Below are 20,437 nucleotides of genomic sequence, written 5' to 3' on the forward strand. Positions count from 1 at the left end.
TCCCTTCTGCTCTCTTCATCCTCCCTTCTGCTCTCTTCATCCTCCCTTCTGCTCTCTTCCTCCTCCCTTCTGCTCTCTTCCTCCTCCCTTCTGCTCTCTTCCTCCTCCCTTCTGCTCTCTTCATCCCCCCCTTCTGCTCTCTTCATCCTCCTCCCTTCTGCTCTCTTCATCCTCCTCCCTTCTGCTCTCTTCATCCTCCCTTCTGCTCTCTTCATCCTCCCTTCTGCTCTCCACCTCCTCCCTTCTGCTCTCTTCATCCTCCTCCCTTCTGCTTTCTTCATCATCCTCCTCCCTTCTGCTCTCTTCATCCTCCTCCCTTCTGCTCTCTTCATCCTCCTCCCTTCTGCTCTCTTCATCCTCCTCCCTTCTGCTCTCTTCATCCTCCTCCCTTCCGCTCTCTTCATCCTCCTCCCTTCTGCTCTCTTCATCCTCCTCCCTTCTGCTCTCTTCATCCTCCTCCCTTCTGCTCTCTTCATCCTCCTCCCTTCTGCTCTCTTCATCCTCCTCCCTTCTGCTCTCTTCATCCTCCTCCCTTCTGCTCTCTTCATCCTCCTCCCTTCTGCTCTCTTCATCCTCCTCCCTTCTGCTCTCTTCATCCTCCTCCCTTCTGCTCTCTTCATCCTCCTCCCTTCTGCTCTCTTCTCATCCATTTTCTTGCTGCCTTTTCCCTTTCTACCTTCTTTTCCTCACCACTCTCACACACCCTTTCTTTCTCTCTCTCCTCTCTGTGTGTATTTTTTCTCCCGAAGCTCTTGCTGTGGTTCACAAGGATCCCACGGAGCAAGGGATAAACCCACTGGAATTCACTATATTTAAACAAGACACACACACACACACACACACAAAACACCCTTTCCTTCCTCCTTCCCTCCATCACATATTTGTTCTCCTGAGTACACAGGGTCAGTTGTCACAGTCTATTGGACTCACATGTGTGTGTGTGTGTGTGTGTGTGTGTGTGTGTAGCTGTCAAGATAATAATGACAGGTTTGAACCCTGTGTACTGTATTGATGCTTATCTGACTAAACAGCAGGAATTCACACACATACGTGTGTGTACATCAGCACAAGCAGGAGAGTAATGATTTGACATCAAACAGAACAAAATCAGGAAAATCTGAGGTGCTGATTCTCAAGCACAGCACACCCTCTGGTGGGTGATGTAGGTACTACAAAACATTCTATAACAAATGGTATTTGTTTCATTAATCAATTGTTGATATAGTCCCAAAATGTTTTGCATGTCAGCAATCAAGTTTTCAAGATATATAACTTTCGAAATTCAGAAATACAGCCGGTATCATGCTTTTCGTGTCATAGGATCCTGCATTAATTCATTTTTGGAATGGGTGGGTGAATGGATTGATTCTTTTCTTAATTAATTTCTTAATTGAACTCACGTTAGTTTGACCCAGGCCCGGTTTGAGATGCTGCCCTCATGCAGCAGGTTGTGGCTAAGGTCTAAAACTCTCAGTTTGGCCAATTCACTCAGAACCCCCTCTGGTACCTCCTGTAACTGGTTATCACGCATCCTCAGCTCCTACACACACACACACACACACATTTAGTCGCACATAATATAGAAACCCACAAGAATGTATTGTAAGAATGTTCTAGATGGTGATGAGGAGACTCTGACCTGTAGGGAGCGGGGCAGGCCGAGGGGGAGGGAGCGGAACCTGTTCATGTCCAAGCACAGGTACTGGACCCTCTTCAGCGGCTTGAAGGTCAAAGGGGACACGTTGCCGTCATGGAAAAGGTTCTCCTCGAGCTCCAGAGACAACAGATGGAACAGACCTGGGACACACACACACACATAAACACGCACACAAAAACACACATATGCACACACACAAACGAAAACACACACACAGATAAACACACACAAACACACGCACACATACATACACAAAAACACACACACACATACAGATACACACGCACACATACATACACACACAAACACGCACACACACAAACACACACACACACACAGACATACACACATACACAAACTGATGATACTTATGAGTGTCACAAAGAAGTGTGTTTGTTATTTACAGGGGGGTTAAATCAACCTTGGACCTCTCTCCAACACACACCTTTGAAGCTGTAAGGGGTGAGTCTGGTGATCTTGTTGCCATTCATCGTGAGCTCCCCCAGTGAATGTGGCAGCAGGGGGATCCGTGTCAGCTGGTTATCATCGAGGTTGAGCCTCCTCAGCCGGGTCAGATTCTACCAGGGAGTAGAGATAAAACAAGAGTTTAGATTACTGTTAAAAATTGTCATTTTCTGGAACTCTAGCTTGACCCTGATCTTTATTTAGTGCATGTATTGGTCTGGTCTGTTTGATCTGTAGCCAGTGAAAGCAGTGAGCTGTGTCAGTCGCCCAGTAACTCCGCCCTGTTCCTCCTGCCTCTGTCATTACTGGATGAACGGATATCATGAAATAATTCATTCTTAAAATAATCTCTTGGTCTCAATCCCATTGGCTGTAGTCATGTACTGTATTTCACTTATTATATACACACACACACACACACACTTAGCTGATCTCTTATAGTTCTTGACAATTGCTTACGCGATTTCTGAAACTATGGCTCCTTTTCTCTAGACTCTACACACAAACCCAAAACACACACACACATACACACACACACACACACACACACAACCCCAAAACACACACACATGCAAAACATCACACATCTCTTGCAAAAAATCTTTTGCATCAAAACTCTCCACACAAACCAATTGATTAGCACTTATACACGCCAACTACACAAGGAGGTGACAAATGTAAAACATTACTCTCGTCTTTTGCAGGTTCACTGTGCAGTGGAGTCCACAACAGTTTGTCATAGCACTCACACGTACATGTATGTGCACAGATATATACAGTATGTATACATATTCAGTATATATTTACCCTAGAAACAGAAGCACAAAATCAGTTTCTTTCTCAAAATTGTATTTTCATCCAGATTTCAGGATGAACAGTAACAGACAAAACAAATACAACAGAAGATAAACAAATAGGTTTGTTACTATAAAGAAAAAAACTATTAGGGTGCATCCTGTCTCCTTTTTGGGTCTGATCACAGCGCCACATCAACATCACAAGTGATCTTTCTAGAAAAACAGCGGGGGAAGTAACGTCTGGAGTGGCGTATCCAGCCCTGGCATGTCCCCTCGTCTATGTCACCACAGGCCTCCTCCATCAGCTGGAAAAGGGGTATGCCCTGATGAGGTTGCCGATCGTATACATTCGGTTTAGAAATGGAGAATATGGTGGCAGGTTGAGCATCAGCTTGCGGATGGTCAATTAACCAATTGCGGACCAGAGCAGCCCGGTGGAAACTTACGTTGTCCTAGATGACAACAAACCTGGACTGCTCTGGCCCATTCCTCTGGTCATTGGGAATGAGGATATTAGGCAGGGTGTCAAGGAAGGTGATAATGTGGGGAGTATTGTAAGGACCAAGAGTGTCATGATGATGAAGGACACTGTTCTGATTAATGGCTGCACACATTGTGACGCTGTCCAGGGACATTGACGATGGCGCGGTGTTTCTGTCCCCTGCAGTATGAGGTTTCTTCCCCTGCGTCTTGTTTTGGCTATGTTAAAGCCGACCTCATCAACGTAGACTAAATCCTGATGCTCTGCAGCAGCATCTAGTTCCGTAACTCTCTGAAACAGACAAGACAAAACATTATTGTATGACAGTATGAATAGACATAGAGCAGTCAATATGTAGCACAATATACTGGAATACAGTACCAATGACAGGATAGTATAGCTTACTTGTACATATTCATAGCGCAGTTGTTTCTCTGTCAGAATATCGCTCAAATAGTACTCTGTAGAGCTGCTTCACACGAATCTGATGGCATTTCAGGAGACGGCCAAGTGAGGATAAACTCACCCTATTTATGTTACTGAATGTTGTGTTGAAAGTGACGATGTGGTGTTGCAGTTGTCGTAAACGTATGCTGTTGTTTGAAATGACCATATTCACTATGTGTTGTTCCTGCTCTGCTGTGAACAGCTGGTTTCTTCCTCCATTGAAAGATCGTCTAGCAATTCTGCCAAAACATGATGTGAATGGTTAGGGTGCAGGATTTCTTTCAGTAGGAAATTAAATGTCACTGTAGTGCTGTAAGTACAGTAACATGGTATGGAGGGTAGGTTTACTTACCTGTTCTCATTTCAAAATGTCCGGATGAATCTAGATGCAGTGTAGTAGCTCAAGTTAGGCTGGACCCTCTGCCCAGCCTCCCTCAAACTCAAACCATGGTTGACCACATAATCAACCAAAGTGGCCCGGATCTCATCTGTGATTGTTTTCCTTCCTCCTCTTCCTCGTCCTCGTCCTCTTCCCCCTCCTCGTCCTTGTCCATGTCCGCCTCCTCGTCATCGTCCCCCTCTTACTCTCACTCCTCTTCCTCGTCCTCTTCCCACTCCTCTTCCCCCTCCTCGTCCTTGTCCATGTCCGCCTCCTCGTCATCGTCCCCCTCTTACTCTCACTCCTCTTCCTCGTCCTCTTCCCACTCCTCATCCTCGTCCTCTTCCCCCTCCTCGTCCTTGTCCATGTCCGCCTCCTCGTCATCGTCCCCCTCTGACTCTCACTCCTCGTCCTCGTCCTCTTCCCCCTCCTCGTCCTTGTCCATGTCCGCCTCCTCGTCATCGTCCCCCTCTTACTCTCACTCCTCTTCCTCGTCCTCTTCCCACTCCTCTTCCTCGTCCTCTTCCCCCTCCTCGTCCTTGTCCATGTCCGCCTCCTCGTCATCGTCCCCCTCTTACTCTCACTCCTCTTCCTCGTCCTCTTCCCACTCCTCTTCCTCGTCCTCTTCCCCCTCCTCGTCCTTGTCCATGTCCGCCTCCTCGTCATCGTCCCCCTCTTACTCTCACTCCTCTTCCTCGTCCTCTTCCCACTCCTCTTCCTCGTCCTCTTCCCCCTCCTCGTCCTTGTCCATGTCCGCCTCCTCGTCATCGTCCCCCTCTTACTCTCACTCCTCTTCCTCGTCCTCTTCCCACTCCTCTTCCTCGTCCTCTTCCCCCTCCTCGTCCTTGTCCATGTCCGCCTCCTCGTCATCGTCCCCCTCTGACTCTCACTCCTCGTCCTCGTCCTCTTCCCCCTCCTCGTCCTTGTCCATGTCCGCCTCCTCGTCATCGTCCCCCTCTTACTCTCACTCCTCTTCCTCGTCCTCTTCCCACTCCTCGTCCTCGTCCTCTTCCCCCTCCTCGTCCTTGTCCATGTCCGCCTCCTCGTCATCGTCCCCCTCTTACTCTCACTCCTCTTCCTCGTCCTCTTCCCACTCCTCTTCCTCGTCCTCTTCCCCCTCCTCGTCCTTGTCCATGTCCGCCTCCTCGTCATCGTCCCCCTCTGACTCTCACTCCGCCTCCTCGTCCTCTTCCCCCTCCTCGTCCTTGTCCATGTCCGCCTCCTCGTCATCGTCCCCCTCTTACTCTCACTCCTCTTCCTCATCCTCTTCCTCGTCCTCTTCCCCCTCCTCGTCCTTGTCCATGTCCGCCTCCTCGTCATCGTCCCCCTCTTACTCTCACTCCTCTTCCTCGTCCTCTTCCCACTCCTCTTCCTCGTCCTCTTCCCCCTCCTCGTCCTTGTCCATGTCCGCCTCCTCGTCATCGTCCCCCTCTTACTCTCACTCCTCGTCCTCGTCCTCTTCCCCCTCCTCGTCCTTGTCCATGTCCGCCTCCTCGTCATCGTCCCCCTCTTACTCTCACTCCTCTTCCTCTTACTCTCACTCCTCTTCCTCTTACTCTCACTCCTCTTCCTCTTACTCTCACTCCTCTTCCTCTTACTCTCACTCCTCTTCCTCTAACTCTCTCTCCTTTAATTGGCCTCCATTGTTGTCCAAACCAAGAAACATAACCTTAAGCCTATTTATAGTGCTCAAGCTCTGATTTCTAAGTGAAGAAATGAGCTATAAGTGTTTTCCTATGTGAGCACTGGGTTTAGGTATTCGGTAAATGAGTGTGACATTTGGTATGGCAGTGTTTTCCAAACGAAACATAAGACCTGTTAGTTTTGAATGATGTGTCTAATGTAAATAACTGTGTTTAGTATTTTGCGATAAGTGTGTTTAACAATTGCAAACTGAGTGAAAAGCACATAATGTGCTTGCAGTTTTGCAGACTTGGTATGAAGATCAGGTACATGAGTTAATGGTTTCACCGAGAGTGCCTCAAGTACCACATTTAAGTGTGTAAGAGATTGTGAAAAGCTGTAAGAGGAGCCAGGACACCAGAGTCTGTTAGCCAATTACCAGCTGCTATTATAGAGTATACATGTACTGACTCAGCTACTGACAACCAGTTACCAGCTGCTATTATAGAGTATACAGACTCAGTTACTGTCAGCCAGTTACCAGCTGCTATTATAGAGTATACAGACTCAGTTACTGTCAACCAGTTACCAGCTGCTATTATAGAGTATACATGTACTGACTCAGTTACTGTCAGCCAGTTACCAGCTGCTATTATAGAGTATACATGTACAGACTCAGCTACTGTCAGCCAGTTACCAGCTGCTATTATAGAGTATACAGACTCAGCTACTGTCAACCAGTTACCAGCTGCTATTATAGAGTATACAGACTCAGCTACTGTCAGCCAGTTACCAGCTGCTATTATAGAGTATACAGACTCAGCTACTGTCAGCCAGTTACCAGCTGCTATTATAGAGTATACAGACTCAGTTACTGTCAGCCAGTTACCAGCTGCTATCATAGAGTATACAGACTCAGCCACTGTCAGCCAGTTACCAGCTGCTATTATAGAGTATACAGACTCACCTACTGTCAGCCAGTTACCAGCTGCTATCATAGAGTATACAGACTCAGTTACTGTCAGCCAGTTACCAGCTGCTATCATAGAGTATACAGACTCAGTTACTGTCAGCCAGTTACCAGCTGCTATCATAGAGTATACAGACTCAGTTACTGTCAGCCAGTTACCAGCTGCTATCATAGAGTATACAGACTCAGTTACTGTCAGCCAGTTACCAGCTGCTATCATAGAGTATACAGACTCAGTTACTGTCAACCAGTTACCAGCTGCTATCATAGAGTATACAGACTCAGTTACTGTCAACCAGTTACCAGCTGCTATTATAGAGTATACATGTACTGACTCAGTTACTGTCAGCCAGTTACCAGCTGCTATTATAGAGTATACTGACTCACCTACTGTCAGCCAGTTACCAGCTGCTATTATAGAGTATACAGACTCAGTTACTGTCAGCCAGTTACCAGCTGCTATTATAGAGTGTACAGACTCAGTTACTGTCAACCAGTTACCAGCTGCTATTATAGAGTATACATTGTGGCAAAGAAGGGGGTCGAGTGATAAGTGGCAGATATGTGCACTGCTGGATTCCGGCAGTATGCTAACCCTGGTCGTTGCAGGCCTAGTGCCGACTCATAAACTGGATACAAGACAGGATATCAGTGTTACAAGCATTCATGGGGATACCAGTCTGTACCCCACGGCCTTAGTGAGCATACAAACAGAGGACGGTCTGCTGGATTATGAGGTCGGCGTGGTCCCAAAGATGCCATATGATGTAATATTGGGTAGAGACTTTCCTAACTTTGCGAACAAGAATGGCATATTTGAGAAGCCAACAACCCCGACCAAGCAGGAAGAAGCATGGGGCCTTCAACCAAAGCCAAGAAAAGAGGTCTCCCAGGGGACAACATCACAGGTGCTAGTAGGGGAGGAGGAGGATGAAGTGGCAAACCTCGCTGATAACGAACAGCCCGGTACTAGTGGGGCTGGGGTCGATCTGAATCCAGAGGACGACGATCTAGAACCAGCAGACCTGGCAGGGTCCTTGACTAATTTTGGGACGGCCCAAAACCAGGATCCAACCCTGCAGCAAGCCAGAGCAGATGTGCAGGTCGTAGATGGTACTCCCATAAATGTTGGGATGATGCCTAATAGTTTTCCCCACTTCATCATGAAAAAGGGTTTGGTGTACAGAGTCTCGAAAATAGGGGTTGATGTGGTGGAACAGTTGTTGGTTCCCACTCGGTACCGGAGGACAGTACTGGATCTAGCTCATGGGCACATTCTGGGTGGACACCTTGGTATCGATAAAACCCGAGACCGGATTGTAAGGAGGTTTTACTGGCCAGGAATTCAAGCTGAAGTGGCTCGGCATTGTGGAGAGTGCCCGGAGTGCCAGTTAACAGCTCCCCGAGCTGAAGCCCGTTAGTGCCACTCCCCATAATCGAAACGCCATTTGAGAGGATAGCGATGGATTTAGTGGGCCCACTACCCAAATCTGCCAGAGGGCACCAATACATTCTGGTCATTCTAGATTATGCCACTCGCTACCCAGAAGCCATTCCCCTTCGGACGATGACTTCCAAAAATATCGCAAAGGAATTAGTGCTCTTGTTCACCAGGGTAGGGGTTCCAAAGGAGATCCTTACCGACCAGGGGACCCCCTTAATGTCCCGCCTTATGGCAGACCTTTGTAAACTGTGGCAGGTGAAACAGTTGAGGACATCGGTTTACCATTCTCAGACGGACGGGCTGGTTGAGAGATTCAACCGAACCCTGAAGTCAATGCTCAGGAAGGTAATCGAAAAGGATGGGAAAAACTGGGATTGCATGTTGCCGTATCTGATGTTTGCCATTAGAGAGGTTCCTCAAGCCTCGCTGGGGTTTTCTCCCTTTGAGCTGGTATATGGGAGGCATCCCCGGGGAATCTTAGACATCACCCGGGAAACCTGGGAGCACCAATCCACCCCGTATTCTAGTGTCATAGAGCACGTCACAGCAATGCAAGACAGGATAGCCACAGTCATGCCCATCGTCAGAGAGCACATGCGACAAACACAAGAACACCACACTTAGTTCACCACACGCAGGCTACCCTGAGGGAATTTCAACCGGGAGATAAGGTGTTAGTGCTGATCCCCACGGTAGAGTGTAAACTACTAACTACATGGAAAGGACCATATGAAGTACTGAAGAGAATAGGAGAAGTCAATTATCGCATCCGACAGCCAGGTCGACGGCCCCAGGAACAGATTTATCACATAAACCTGTTAAAAGCATGGAGAGGGAGAGAAACACTAATGGTCACATACCCCACACACATTCAGGAGACAGCCAAAGTAAATATTTCACCCACTCTGTCCCCAGCACAAGTACAGGAAGTAAAGACCCTGATCCAGAAAAACAGATATGTGTTTTCAGAGGTACCTGGCCGAACTGAGGTTACGGCTCATGATATCGTTTCCCTACCAGGGAGAAAAGTGAGTATGAGGCCATATCGGGTACCCGAGGCTCGACGGGCCGCGATTAGAGCAGAGACTGAGAAAATGTTGACAGCTGGAGTGGTCGAAGAGTCACATAGTGAGTGGTCTAGCCCAATTGTGATGGTCTCCAAGCCCGATGGGTCTCTGCGGTTCTGTAACGACTTTCGGAAGGTAAATGAAATCTCGAAGTTTGATGCCTACCCCATGCCCCGAGTAGATGAACTATTGGAGAAAATTGGTCATGCTCGGTACATTACGACCCTTGATCTGACAAAAGGGTACTGGCAAATTCCTCTGACCCCCAGGGCCAAAGAAAAGACAGCCTTTGTAACACCTGACGGTTTGTTTCAATACACCGTCATGCCATTCGGCTTACACGGGGCCCCAGCCACCTTTCAACGGCTCATGGACAAAGTCCTAAAACCGCACAAAGCATACGCCGCAGCTTATTTAGATGACGTGGGGATCTACAGCCCAGATTGGGAATCCCACTTACCCCAGGTACAGGCAGTGTTAGACGCCCTTAGAAAGGCAGGGCTCACGGCAAACCCTGCCAAGTGTTATGTGGGGTTAGAGGGAACAGAGTATCTGGGATACACTGTGGGAAGAGGGTTAATCAAACCCCAACATAAGAAGGTGAAGGCAATTAGAGAATGTCCGAAACCAGTAAATAAGAAGCAGGTTCGAGCCTTCCTAGGGCTGACCGGTTACTACCGGAAGTTCATCCCAAGTTATGCCACAGTGGCCGCCCCACTTACCGACATGACTAGAGCCAGAGGGCCAAACATGGTCAAATGGGATGAAAGGGCCACCAAAGCATTTAGGACATTACAGGTGGCTCTCTGTTGTAACCCAGTGCTGGTGGTACCAGACTTTGAGAAAGAGTTTGTGGTTCAGACGGATGCCTCAGTGGTCGGCTTGGGAGCAGTGCTATCCCAAGAGGTAGAAGGGGTGGAACACCCCATCCTGTTTTTAAGCAGGAAGCTGGAACCACGGGAAACCAACTACTCAGTCGTTGAGAAAGAGGCGCTGGCAGTAAAGTGGGCTCTAGAAAGCCTACTACCTGCTGGGGCGCTACTTCACCCTCATCAGTGACCATGCCCCACTCACCTGGATGCATAGGGCTAAAGAGAAGAACGCTCGGGTGATGCGGTGGTTTTTGAGTCTCCAACCGTTTCATTTTGACTTGAAACACAGAGCAGGGAAGGAAATGGGAAACGTGGATGGGTTATCCTGCATGCATGCATATTTTGCTGCGGTAGCCTGACCTAGGGGGTCGGATCTAGGGGGAGAGATATGTGGCAAAGAAGGGGGTCGAGTGATAAGTGGCAGATATGTGAGAGCAGAACTAATACGGGCTCTGCCCGATCACTAAAATGGCCACCCCTGTCAGAACTACAGATCACAAAATGGCCGACCAAAACTACAAGTCCCAGAAGCAAGGGGAACCCTCAGAAGGTGGAGCCGACCCACAGATAAAGGGTCAAGAAAAACCAGGAAGAGGAAGAGAGAGTGCTGGAAGGATCTATGAACAATAGAGAAAGAAACTATAGAGATTGGCTGGATTTACCGTGTATGAGCTGGATTGTTTTGGATTTACCTGTTGGCGTTTGGACCTGGACCTACCGAGAACCCAATTCGTGTACCGAACCCTGCTATCCTTGACCTCGCCTACGGCCTGGGTGGACCAGGACGGAGAAACAAACACACAGGTACTGTCCTGTTCGAAAGAACTCTCATTCTTGGGTGATTTGGTGACAGTTTACCACTTAGTTTGTGACAAACGCTCCTAACCTTGAAGAAGTTTGCCACAACATGTACTGACTCACCTACTGACAGCCAGTTATCAGCTGCTATTATAGAATACAGACTCACCTACTGACAGCCAGTTACCATCTACCATCTGCTATTATAGAGTATACAAAGAAAACCAGCACTGTCACGGACCAGGATGTCTTGCTCCCAGGCAGACTAAATAACTTTTTTTGCCCGCTTTGAGGACAATACAGTGCCACTGACACTGCCCGCAACTAAAACATGCGGACTCTACTTCACTGCAGCCGACATGAGGAAAACATTTAAACGTGTCAACCCTCGCAAGGCTGCAAGCCCAGACGGCATCCCCAGCCGCGCCCTCAGAGCATGCGCATGACCAGCTGGCTGGTGTGTTTACGGACATAATCAATCCCTATCCCAGTCTGTTGTTCCCACATGCTTCAAGAGGGCCACCATTGTTCCTGTTCCCAAGAAAGCTAAGGTAACTGAGCTAAACGACTACCGCCCCGTAGCACTCATCATGAAGTGCTTTGAGAGACTAGTCAAGGACCATATCACCTCCACCCTACCTGACACCCTTGACCCACTCCAATTTGCTTACCGCCCAAATAGGTCCACAGACGATGCAATCTCAACCACACTGCACACTGCCCTAACCCATCTGGACAAGAGGAATACCTATGTGAGAATGCTGTTCATCGACTACAGCTCGGCATTTAACACCATAGTGCCCACCAAGCTCGTCATCAAGCTCGAGACCCTGGGTCTCGACCCCGCCCTGTGCAACTGGGTACTGGACTTCCTGACGGGCCGCCCCCAGGTGGTGAGGGTAGGCAACAACATCTCCACCCCGCTGATCCTCAACACTGGGGCCCCACAAGGGTGCGTTCTGAGCCCTCTCCTGTACTCCCTGTTCACCCACGACTGCGTGGCCATGCAGGCCTCCAACTCAATCATCAAGTTTGCGGACGACACAACAGTGGTAGGCTTGATTACCAACAACAACGAGACGGCCTACAGGGAGGAGGTGAGGGCCCTCGGAGTGTGGTGTCAGGAAAATAACCTCACACTCAACGTCAACAAAACTAAGGAGATGATTGTGGACTTCAGGAAACAGCAGAGGGAACACCCCCCTATCCACATCGATGGAACAGTAGTGGAGAGGGTAGTAAGTTTTAAGTTCCTCGGCATACACATCACAGACAAACTGAATTGGTCCACCCACACAGACAGCATTGTGAAGAAGGCACAGCAGCGCCTCTTCAACCTCAGGAGGCTGAAGAAATTCGGCTTGTCACCAAAAGCACTCACAAACTTCTACAGATGCACAATCGAGAGCATCCTGTCGGGCTGTATCACCGGGTGGTACGGCAACTGCTCCGCCCACAACCGTAAGGCTCTCCAGAGGGTAGTGAGGTCTGCACAACGCATCACCGGGGGCAAACTACCTGGCCTCCAGGACACCTCCACCACCCGATGTTACAGGAAGGCCATAAAGATCATCAAGGACAGCAACCACCCAAGCCACTGCCTGTTCACCCCGCTATCATCCAGAAGGCGAGGTCTGTACAGGTGCATCAAAGCTGGGACGGAGAGACTGAAAAACAGCTTCTATCTCAAGGCCATCAGACTGTTAAACAGCCACCACTAACATTGAGTGGCTGCTGCCAACACACTGACTCAACTCCAGCCACTTTAATAATGGGAATTGATGTAAAATATATCACTAGCCACTTTAAACAATGCTACCTAATATAATGTTTAAATACCCTACATTATTCATCTCATATGTATACGTATATACTGTACTCTACATCACCTACTGCATCCTTATGTAATACATGTATCACTAGCCACTTTAACTATGCCACTTTGTTTACATACTCATCTCATATGTATATACTGCACTCAATACCATCTACTGTATCTTGCCTATGCCGCTCTGTACCATCACTCATTCATATATCTTTACGTACATATTCTTTATCCCCTTACACTTGTGTCTATAAGGTAGTAGTTTTGGAATTGTTAGCTAGGTTACTTGTTGGGTATTACTGCATTGTCGGAACTAGAAGCACAAGCATTTCGCAACACTCGCACTAACATCTGCTAACCATGTGTATGTGACAAATAAAATTTGATTTGATTTGACTCACCTACTGTCAGACAGTTATCAGCTGCTATTATAGAGTATACTGACTCAGTTACTGTGAACCAGTTACCATCTACTGTTATAGGAATATACTGACTCAGCTACTGTCAGCCAGTTACCATCTACTATTATAGGAATATGCTGACTCATGCAAGACTGTTCTGGTCATTTAGCAGATGCATCTAGAGATCTCGAACCCCCAACCCTTACTCTCCAGCAGGTCAATCATACAACATGGTAGTGGTGAAAATATGGTGAGACTTACAGAGAAGAGGTGGTGGCTGAGTGAGTCGTCATCAAGTCGGTTTTTGCTCAGATCTATACTCTCCAGGTTGGGAAGACCAGAGAAACCCCGCGAGGCAATAAGACTGATGTTGTTCTCTGTCAGGCACACATATAGAGGTACAATCACACTAACATTTACAATAATATACTCACGAATATATACACACTGACATATAAACAATAATATACACACTAATATACACACTGACATATACATTAATATACACACTAATATACAGTTGAAGTCGGAAGTTTACATACACCATAGCCAAATACATTTAAACTCAGTTTTTCACTATTCCTGACATTTAATCCTAGCAAAAATTCCCTGTCTGAGGTCAGTTAGGATCACCACTTTATTTTAAGAATGTAAAAATGTCAGTATAATTTTTTTAATTTTATTTTTTTATATCACCTTTATTTAACCAGGTAGGCCAGTTGAGAACAAGTTCTCATTCACAACTGCGACCTGGCCAAGATAAAGCAAAGCAGCGCGACACAAACACAGAGTTACACATGGAATAAACAAGCATACAGTCAATAACACAATAGGAAAAAAAAGTGTGCAAATGGTGTGAGGAGGTAAGGCAATAAATAGGCCATAGTAGCCAGTAATTACAATTTAGCAAATTAACGCTGGAGTGATAGATGTGCAGATGATGTTGTGCAAGTAGAAATACTGGTGTGCAAAAGAGCAGAAAAGTAAATAAAACAATGTGGGGATGAGGTAGGTAGATTGGATGACCTGTTTACAGATGGGCTATGTACAGCTGCAGCGATTGGTTAGCTGCTCGGATAGTTGATGTTTAAAGTTAGTGAGGGAAATATAAGTCTCCAGCTTCAGCGATTTTAATTTTAATTTTATTTTTTATTTATTTTTTCAATTCGTTCCAATCATTGGCAGCAGAGAACTGGAAGGAAAGGCGGCCAAAGGAGGTGTTGGCTTTGGGGATGACCAGTGAGATAAACCTGCTGGAGCGCGTGTTATTGGTGGTGGTGTTGTCGTGACTAGTGAACTGAGATAAGGTGGCGCTTTACCTTTTAAAAATAGTCGAGTGAATGATTTATTTCAGCTTTTATTTATTTCATCACATTCCCAGTGGGTCAGAAGTTTACATAAACTCAAATAGTATTTGGTAGCATTGCCTTTAAATTGTTTAACTTGGGTCAAACTTTTCGGGTAGCCATCCACAACCTTCCCACAATAAGTTGGGTGAATTTGGCCCATTCCTCCTGACAGAGCTGGTGTAACTGAGTCAGGTTTGTAGGCCTCCTTGCTCGCACATGCTTTTTCAGTTCTGCCCACAAGTTTTCTATAGGATTGAGGTCAGGGCTTTTCGGATAGCCACTCCGATACCTTGACTTTGTTGTCCTTAAGACATTTTGCCACAACTTTGGAAGTATGCTTGGGGTCATTGTCCATTTGGAAGACCCATTTGCGACCAAGCTTTAAGTTCCTGACTGATTTCTTCAGATGTTGCTTCAATATATCCACATCATTTTCCTACCTCATGAAGCCATCTATTTTGTGAGGTGCACCAGTCCCTCCTGCAGCAAAGCACCCCCACAATATGATGCTGCCAGCCCCGTGCTTCACAGTTGAGATGGTGTTCTTTGGCTTGCAAGCCTCCCCCTTTTTCCTCCAAACATAACGATGGTCATTACGGCCAAACAGTTCTATTTTTGCTTCATCAGACCAGAGGACATTTCTCCAAAAAGTAGGATCTTTGTCCCCATGTGCAGTTACAAACCGTAGACTGGCTTTTTAATGGTGGTTTTGGAGCAGTGGCTTCTTCCTTGCTGAGCAGCCTTTCAGGTTATGTCGACATAGGACTCGTTTTTACTGTGGATATAGATACTTTTGTACCTGTTTCCTCCAGCATCTTCACAAGGTCCTTTGCTGTTGTTCTGGGATTGATTTTCACTTTTCATACCAAAGTACGTTCATCTCTAGGAAACAGAACTGAGCGGTATGACGGCTGCATGGTCCCATGGTGTTTATACTTGCGTACTATTGTTTGTGCAGATGAACGTGGCAGCTTCAGGCATTTAGAAATTGCTCCAAAGGATGAACCAGACTTGTTGAGGTGTACAATTGTTTTCTGAGGTCTTGGCTGATTTCTTTAGATTTTCCCATGATGTCAAGCAAAGAGGCACTGAGTTTGAAGGTAGGCCTTGAAATACATCCACAGGTACACCTCCAATTGACTCAAATGTCAATTAGCCTATCAGAAGCTTCTAAAGCCATTAAATCATTTTCTGGTATTTTCCAAGCTGTTTAAAGGCACAGTCCACTTAGTGTATGTAAACTTCTGACCCACTGGAATTGTGATACTGTGAGTTATAAGTAAAATACACACTCCTTCCGTGGCCTCAAACTGCTCTTAAATGCAAGTAAAACTAAATGCATACTCTTCAACCAATCGCTGCCCGCACCCACCCGCCCTTCTCGCATCACTACTCTGGATGGTTCTGACTTAGAATATGTGGACAACTACAAATACCTAGGTGTCTGGTTAGACTGTGTCATGACGTGGCCCTCTTTGGGTATAGCGTGCCTTCCCCCTCTCTGTCTCGCCTACACCCAGGCTGCTGTTATCTCAGGTCATAGATTCCTGGAGGAGACTCTCTTCCTCATGGCCAGACAGTATAGAGAGAGAGAAGGTTTCACAGGAGAACAAAGGAACTTCTTCTCCAGCATAGAACTTGAGAACTGAACAATGTCCATGTTTTGGAGAAGGTGTACACGGTCGGGGAAGAATCCAGCTACGACCGGTCCATTTTGTTTCATGTTTGTGAAACTCATGAGAGACAATACAGCCACATTACCATAACTCTGTTTATGCAAGAGTCTCAGTTATGAGGATTGTATCTAATTGTTGTATAAAATTAATGAGTAAAGATTAAACTATTTGTGAAATTATGTAATGTGATTATAAACTGTTTAATGAAAGGGAACCCAATTCCCTTTAAAGTTAACTAAGTCATTGGCCCGACCCCATGAGCACAGACATTGATCTGGCATCATGGGACAGCCTTTTTCTCCTCTTTCGAATATAACCCCCACCTGGAGAATCACCTTCAGACCAGCTTACCTCGATAACTGAGAGGGCTAAGGTTTGAGTAGATTGCTAAATTCTTAACCATACCACGAGACTATTGATACTGACAGAATAAGAACAAATCTTTGATGCTAATTACTAGTCTGCAGCTAGGAATTCTGTACCATTGAACGCAAAGACCGACAACCGCCGAAACATCTATCTACAAGAACATTTCTGAAATGGGACTCTGAAGTATCCATACTAACCACGAGAGACGTTCAGACAAACTCTCCAACAGAAAGACGGACGATTCCAACAGAGATCACGACGACACACTGAGCGTAAATATATATTGAATCTATTTATTCCCGAATGAGTGAGCGTTCATGTGCAAAGGATTAGCATTTCAATTAATATAATTATCAATTGTGTAGTGAATAATTTGCATAATTCCCGCCTTTCTCAGTCGACTCCCACTTCACTTTTGTCCACCAAGCCGCAATACTGGTTTATTCCACTAGGGAAACTCCGTTATATCGTTTCCTTGTAACTATTGTAACTATTTGTTTGTTTATGCATTTCTGGGATTATTTAGTTAGTAAATAAATTATTTAAGACAATTGATGTATGGATGATTCATAGTGAAGACTGGGTTCGTGCAGATAACCAAAAATTTACGACGTTTGGAATGAGACTAATGTGAGGTAATGAATAATTAATTAATTAGAAGACTAATTGATCAGATATTAAAATAGCAGAAAGTTATATTAGGAAAATTACAACTTTGTAATCTGAATATTTTCCTTGGTGCCCCGAGTTCCTAGTTAATTACATTTACATGATTAAGTTAGTTTAATCACTGTTTATTATTTTTCTTTTTTTTTCTCTCTTGTTTGTGCATGCCTGTTAAATGTGGGTTGATGGGCGGTAAGTGTTGGGGAAATTAGGGGAATAGGGTGGGAAGTAAAGGTGCTTGCAGGGGGGGAGGGGTGGGTTGGATATTGCTCGGGTGTAGGTGCTACATATGCTGATCGTGATGGCTTGGTGCGCTTTCTTACCTTTTTATTGAGTTACATGTTATGCAGGCCACCATAGGAACTACAAATGAGAGGAGGCTTACATTGACTTCCTGGAATGTCAAGGGTTTAAACTAAACAATTAAGAGAGGCAAGGTCCTAGCCCACTTGAAAGCACTCTCATCTGATATTATATTTTTGCAAGAAACCCATCTGAAAAATAACTCTCATAGCAAACTTAATTGTAGGTGGGTGGGGCAAGTGTATCACTCTAACTTCTCTGCCAAAACGAGAGGCACAGCGATTCTGGTACGGAAAGGAATTCCCTTTCTACACAAAACCACTATTGCGGATAAAGAGGGTTGTTATGTGATCGTAATAGGAGAAATCCACTCTACTTCAGTAACTCTACTAAATATCTATGGGCCAAACATTGATAACCCCTCTTTTTTCAAAAGAGTCCTTGCCCTGATTCCAGATATCTCCCATACTAACCTGGTCATTGGAGGGGACCTTAACTGTGTGCTAGACCAATATCTGGATAGATCCTCTACCCGGCGAACCCCTACCTCCTATTCAAGCGAATTCTTGAATACCTACATAAAAAATTCTAACTTATTTGATATATATTTGATATATGGAGGATCGCTAACCCTACGGGTAGGGAATACTCCTTTTACTCTCATGTTCACAATGTTTACACTCGAATTGACTACTTTTTGGTGGATGCTAGACTACTCCCCTATACCTGTAATGAGAGGTATCATGATATTATAATCTCGGACCACAGTCCACTCACCTTCTCCCTGAGATTGGGTGACATTGTACCAAACAAGAGGGTCTGGAGGTTGAATCCTCAGCTCCTCACAGAACCAACATTCTGTGAATATCTTAAAGACCAAATTACATTTTTCTTTGATACCAACGACAACACAGAGACTTCCACAGCATTATTGATGGGACACACTGAAGGCTTATCTGAGAGGCTGTGTCATCTCTTTACAGGCTGCCAGGAGTAGGCAAAACAGAGGAAAACTGGAAGAACTGGAGGGACAAATTCACTTACTGGATAGGGAGAATGCTAGCCATCCATCTATGGAGAAACATTTAAAAAATTACCTCTTTAAAATTTGAATATAATCAGATTCTCTCAGCTAAAATTGCTAAATCTTTTCTCTATGCCAAGCAAAAATATTTTGAGTTTGGTGACACACCACATAAATTACTCGGCAGACAACTTCGAAAAAATATGAGTGACCGAATGATTCACAAAGTTAACTCTGCATCTGGGGAATTACTCTCTTCCCCCAAAGACATCAATGACAGATTCCGTCAGTTTTATGAGACTCTATATACATCTAAAGTGGATCCTAACCCCTTAATTATGCAAACATTTTTGGAGGACTGTAATCTTCCTGCCCTGAACAAGGAAGATTCTAACTTCCTGAATAAGGAAATATCTCTTGATGAAATTCGAGAAACAATTAAATCTCTAAAGAGTGGCAAGACCCCGAGCCCAGATGGATACCCTGGTGAATTCTATAAAACATTCAGCAACATGCTCTCTCCCTACCTGCACAGAATGTTGGTTCAGGCCAATGAGGATGGAGCTCTCCCTTCTACTTTGGATGAAGCGTTCATTACAGTATACATAAGAAGGGTAAGGATCCGGAAGAGGTAGGGTCATACAGACCAGCTGCCAGAGCAGCTTACCGATTATTGCACCTGTACACAGCCCATCTGTAAATAGCCCACCTCATTCCCATGTTATTTTTGTTGTTGTTGCTCCTTTGCACCCCAGTATCTCTACTTGCACATCTATCACTGTTGCTAATTGCTCAATTGTAATTAATTTATTGCCTTACCTCCCTAATCTTACTACATTTGCACACACTGTATATAGATTTTTCTATTGTATTATTGACTGTATGTTTGTTTATTCCATCTGTTACTCTGTGTTGTTTGTGTCGCACTGCTTTACTTTATCTTGACCAGATCGCAGTTGTAATTGAGAACTTGTTCTCAACTAGCCTACCTGGTTAAATAAAGGTGAAATTAAAATGAAAAAAATAAAAAATCTGTCTGTTAATAATTGTTGGAACAATGACTTGCGTCATGCACAAAGTAGATGTCCTAACCGACTTGCCAAAACTATAGTTTTATAGTTATTTCCCACTATAATCTGCAAAGAAATTCATTATAAATCCTACAATGTGATTTACTGGATTCTTTTTCTCATTTTGTCTGTCATAGTTGAAGTGTACCTATGATGAAAATTACAGGCCTCTCTCATCTTTTTAAGTGGGAGAACTTGCACAATTGGTGGCTGACTAAATACTTTTTTTGCCCCACTGTACATACTCACTAATGTCATAGATACACAATACATGATTTTATACAGTACATATTATCTTTTACAACACTCATTTCATATTACTCCCGCCCACCCGCTCACCTGCCAGGTCCAGGGTCGTGACCCCAAGGTCGGTGATGATTGGGAGGTGATTCATGCCAATACCCCTGCAGCTTATTTGTCCGTTAGACGTTTGACACGTCCCTGGGAGAGACTCTGTGAAGCTGGTCCTTGCTACTGTCTGATTGGTGGGAGACTCTGTCCCCTCTTCTTCTTCCTCCTCTTCCTCTTCCTCCTAGAAATACAAATAAAAATCATCAACATAATCATCATCATCATTATTGTCATCATCATGCTTTGCCTGATGAAAGGATCCTGTTCATTACGATCCCGCACCTCCTCTTCCTCCTCTTCAGAATCATCTTCCTCTTCATCATCTTCTTCATCTTCCTCCTCATCTTCCTCTTCCTCTGCCTTCTCTGTGTCCATCAGTCTGTCCTTATCACTGTGTAGTTCC

The 20,437-nt window shown here is 45.4% G+C and overlaps 1 protein-coding gene across 1 annotated transcript; it reads right to left on the minus strand.

Annotated features, from left to right (window-relative positions):
• Positions 1-1,396: 1,396 nt before the first annotated feature.
• Positions 1,397-20,077, minus strand: LOC116356902 (extracellular matrix protein 2). The gene is made up of 5 exons (XM_031803664.1): positions 20,023-20,077; positions 13,488-13,603; positions 2,103-2,235; positions 1,640-1,797; positions 1,397-1,540 (listed from the first exon to the last, which is right to left on the minus strand). The coding sequence occupies exons 1-5, from the start codon at positions 20,075-20,077 to the stop codon at positions 1,397-1,399; spliced, it is 606 nt and encodes a 201-aa protein (XP_031659524.1).
• Positions 20,078-20,437: the final 360 nt, after the last annotated feature.

This window comes from Oncorhynchus kisutch, linkage group LG24 (genome assembly GCF_002021735.2).
Source record: "Oncorhynchus kisutch isolate 150728-3 linkage group LG24, Okis_V2, whole genome shotgun sequence".
NCBI lineage: Eukaryota > Metazoa > Chordata > Actinopteri > Salmoniformes > Salmonidae > Oncorhynchus > Oncorhynchus kisutch.

What these genes read in the sequence shown, in the direction of transcription:
- LOC116356902 (XM_031803664.1), bottom strand. Translation starts at nt 20,077, where the DNA reads ATGAATCACCTCCCAATCATCACCGACCTTGGGGTCACGACCCTGGAC. An exon ending in TCAGCCACCACCTCTTCTCT is followed by an intron (nt 2,236 to 13,487) that starts GTAAGTCTCACC and finishes ACTCCCTGGTAG; the next exon opens with AATCTGACCCGGCTGAGGAG. An exon ending in GCCTGCCCCGCTCCCTACAG is followed by an intron (nt 1,541 to 1,639) that starts GTCAGAGTCTCC and finishes GTGTGTGTGTAG; the next exon opens with GAGCTGAGGATGCGTGATAA.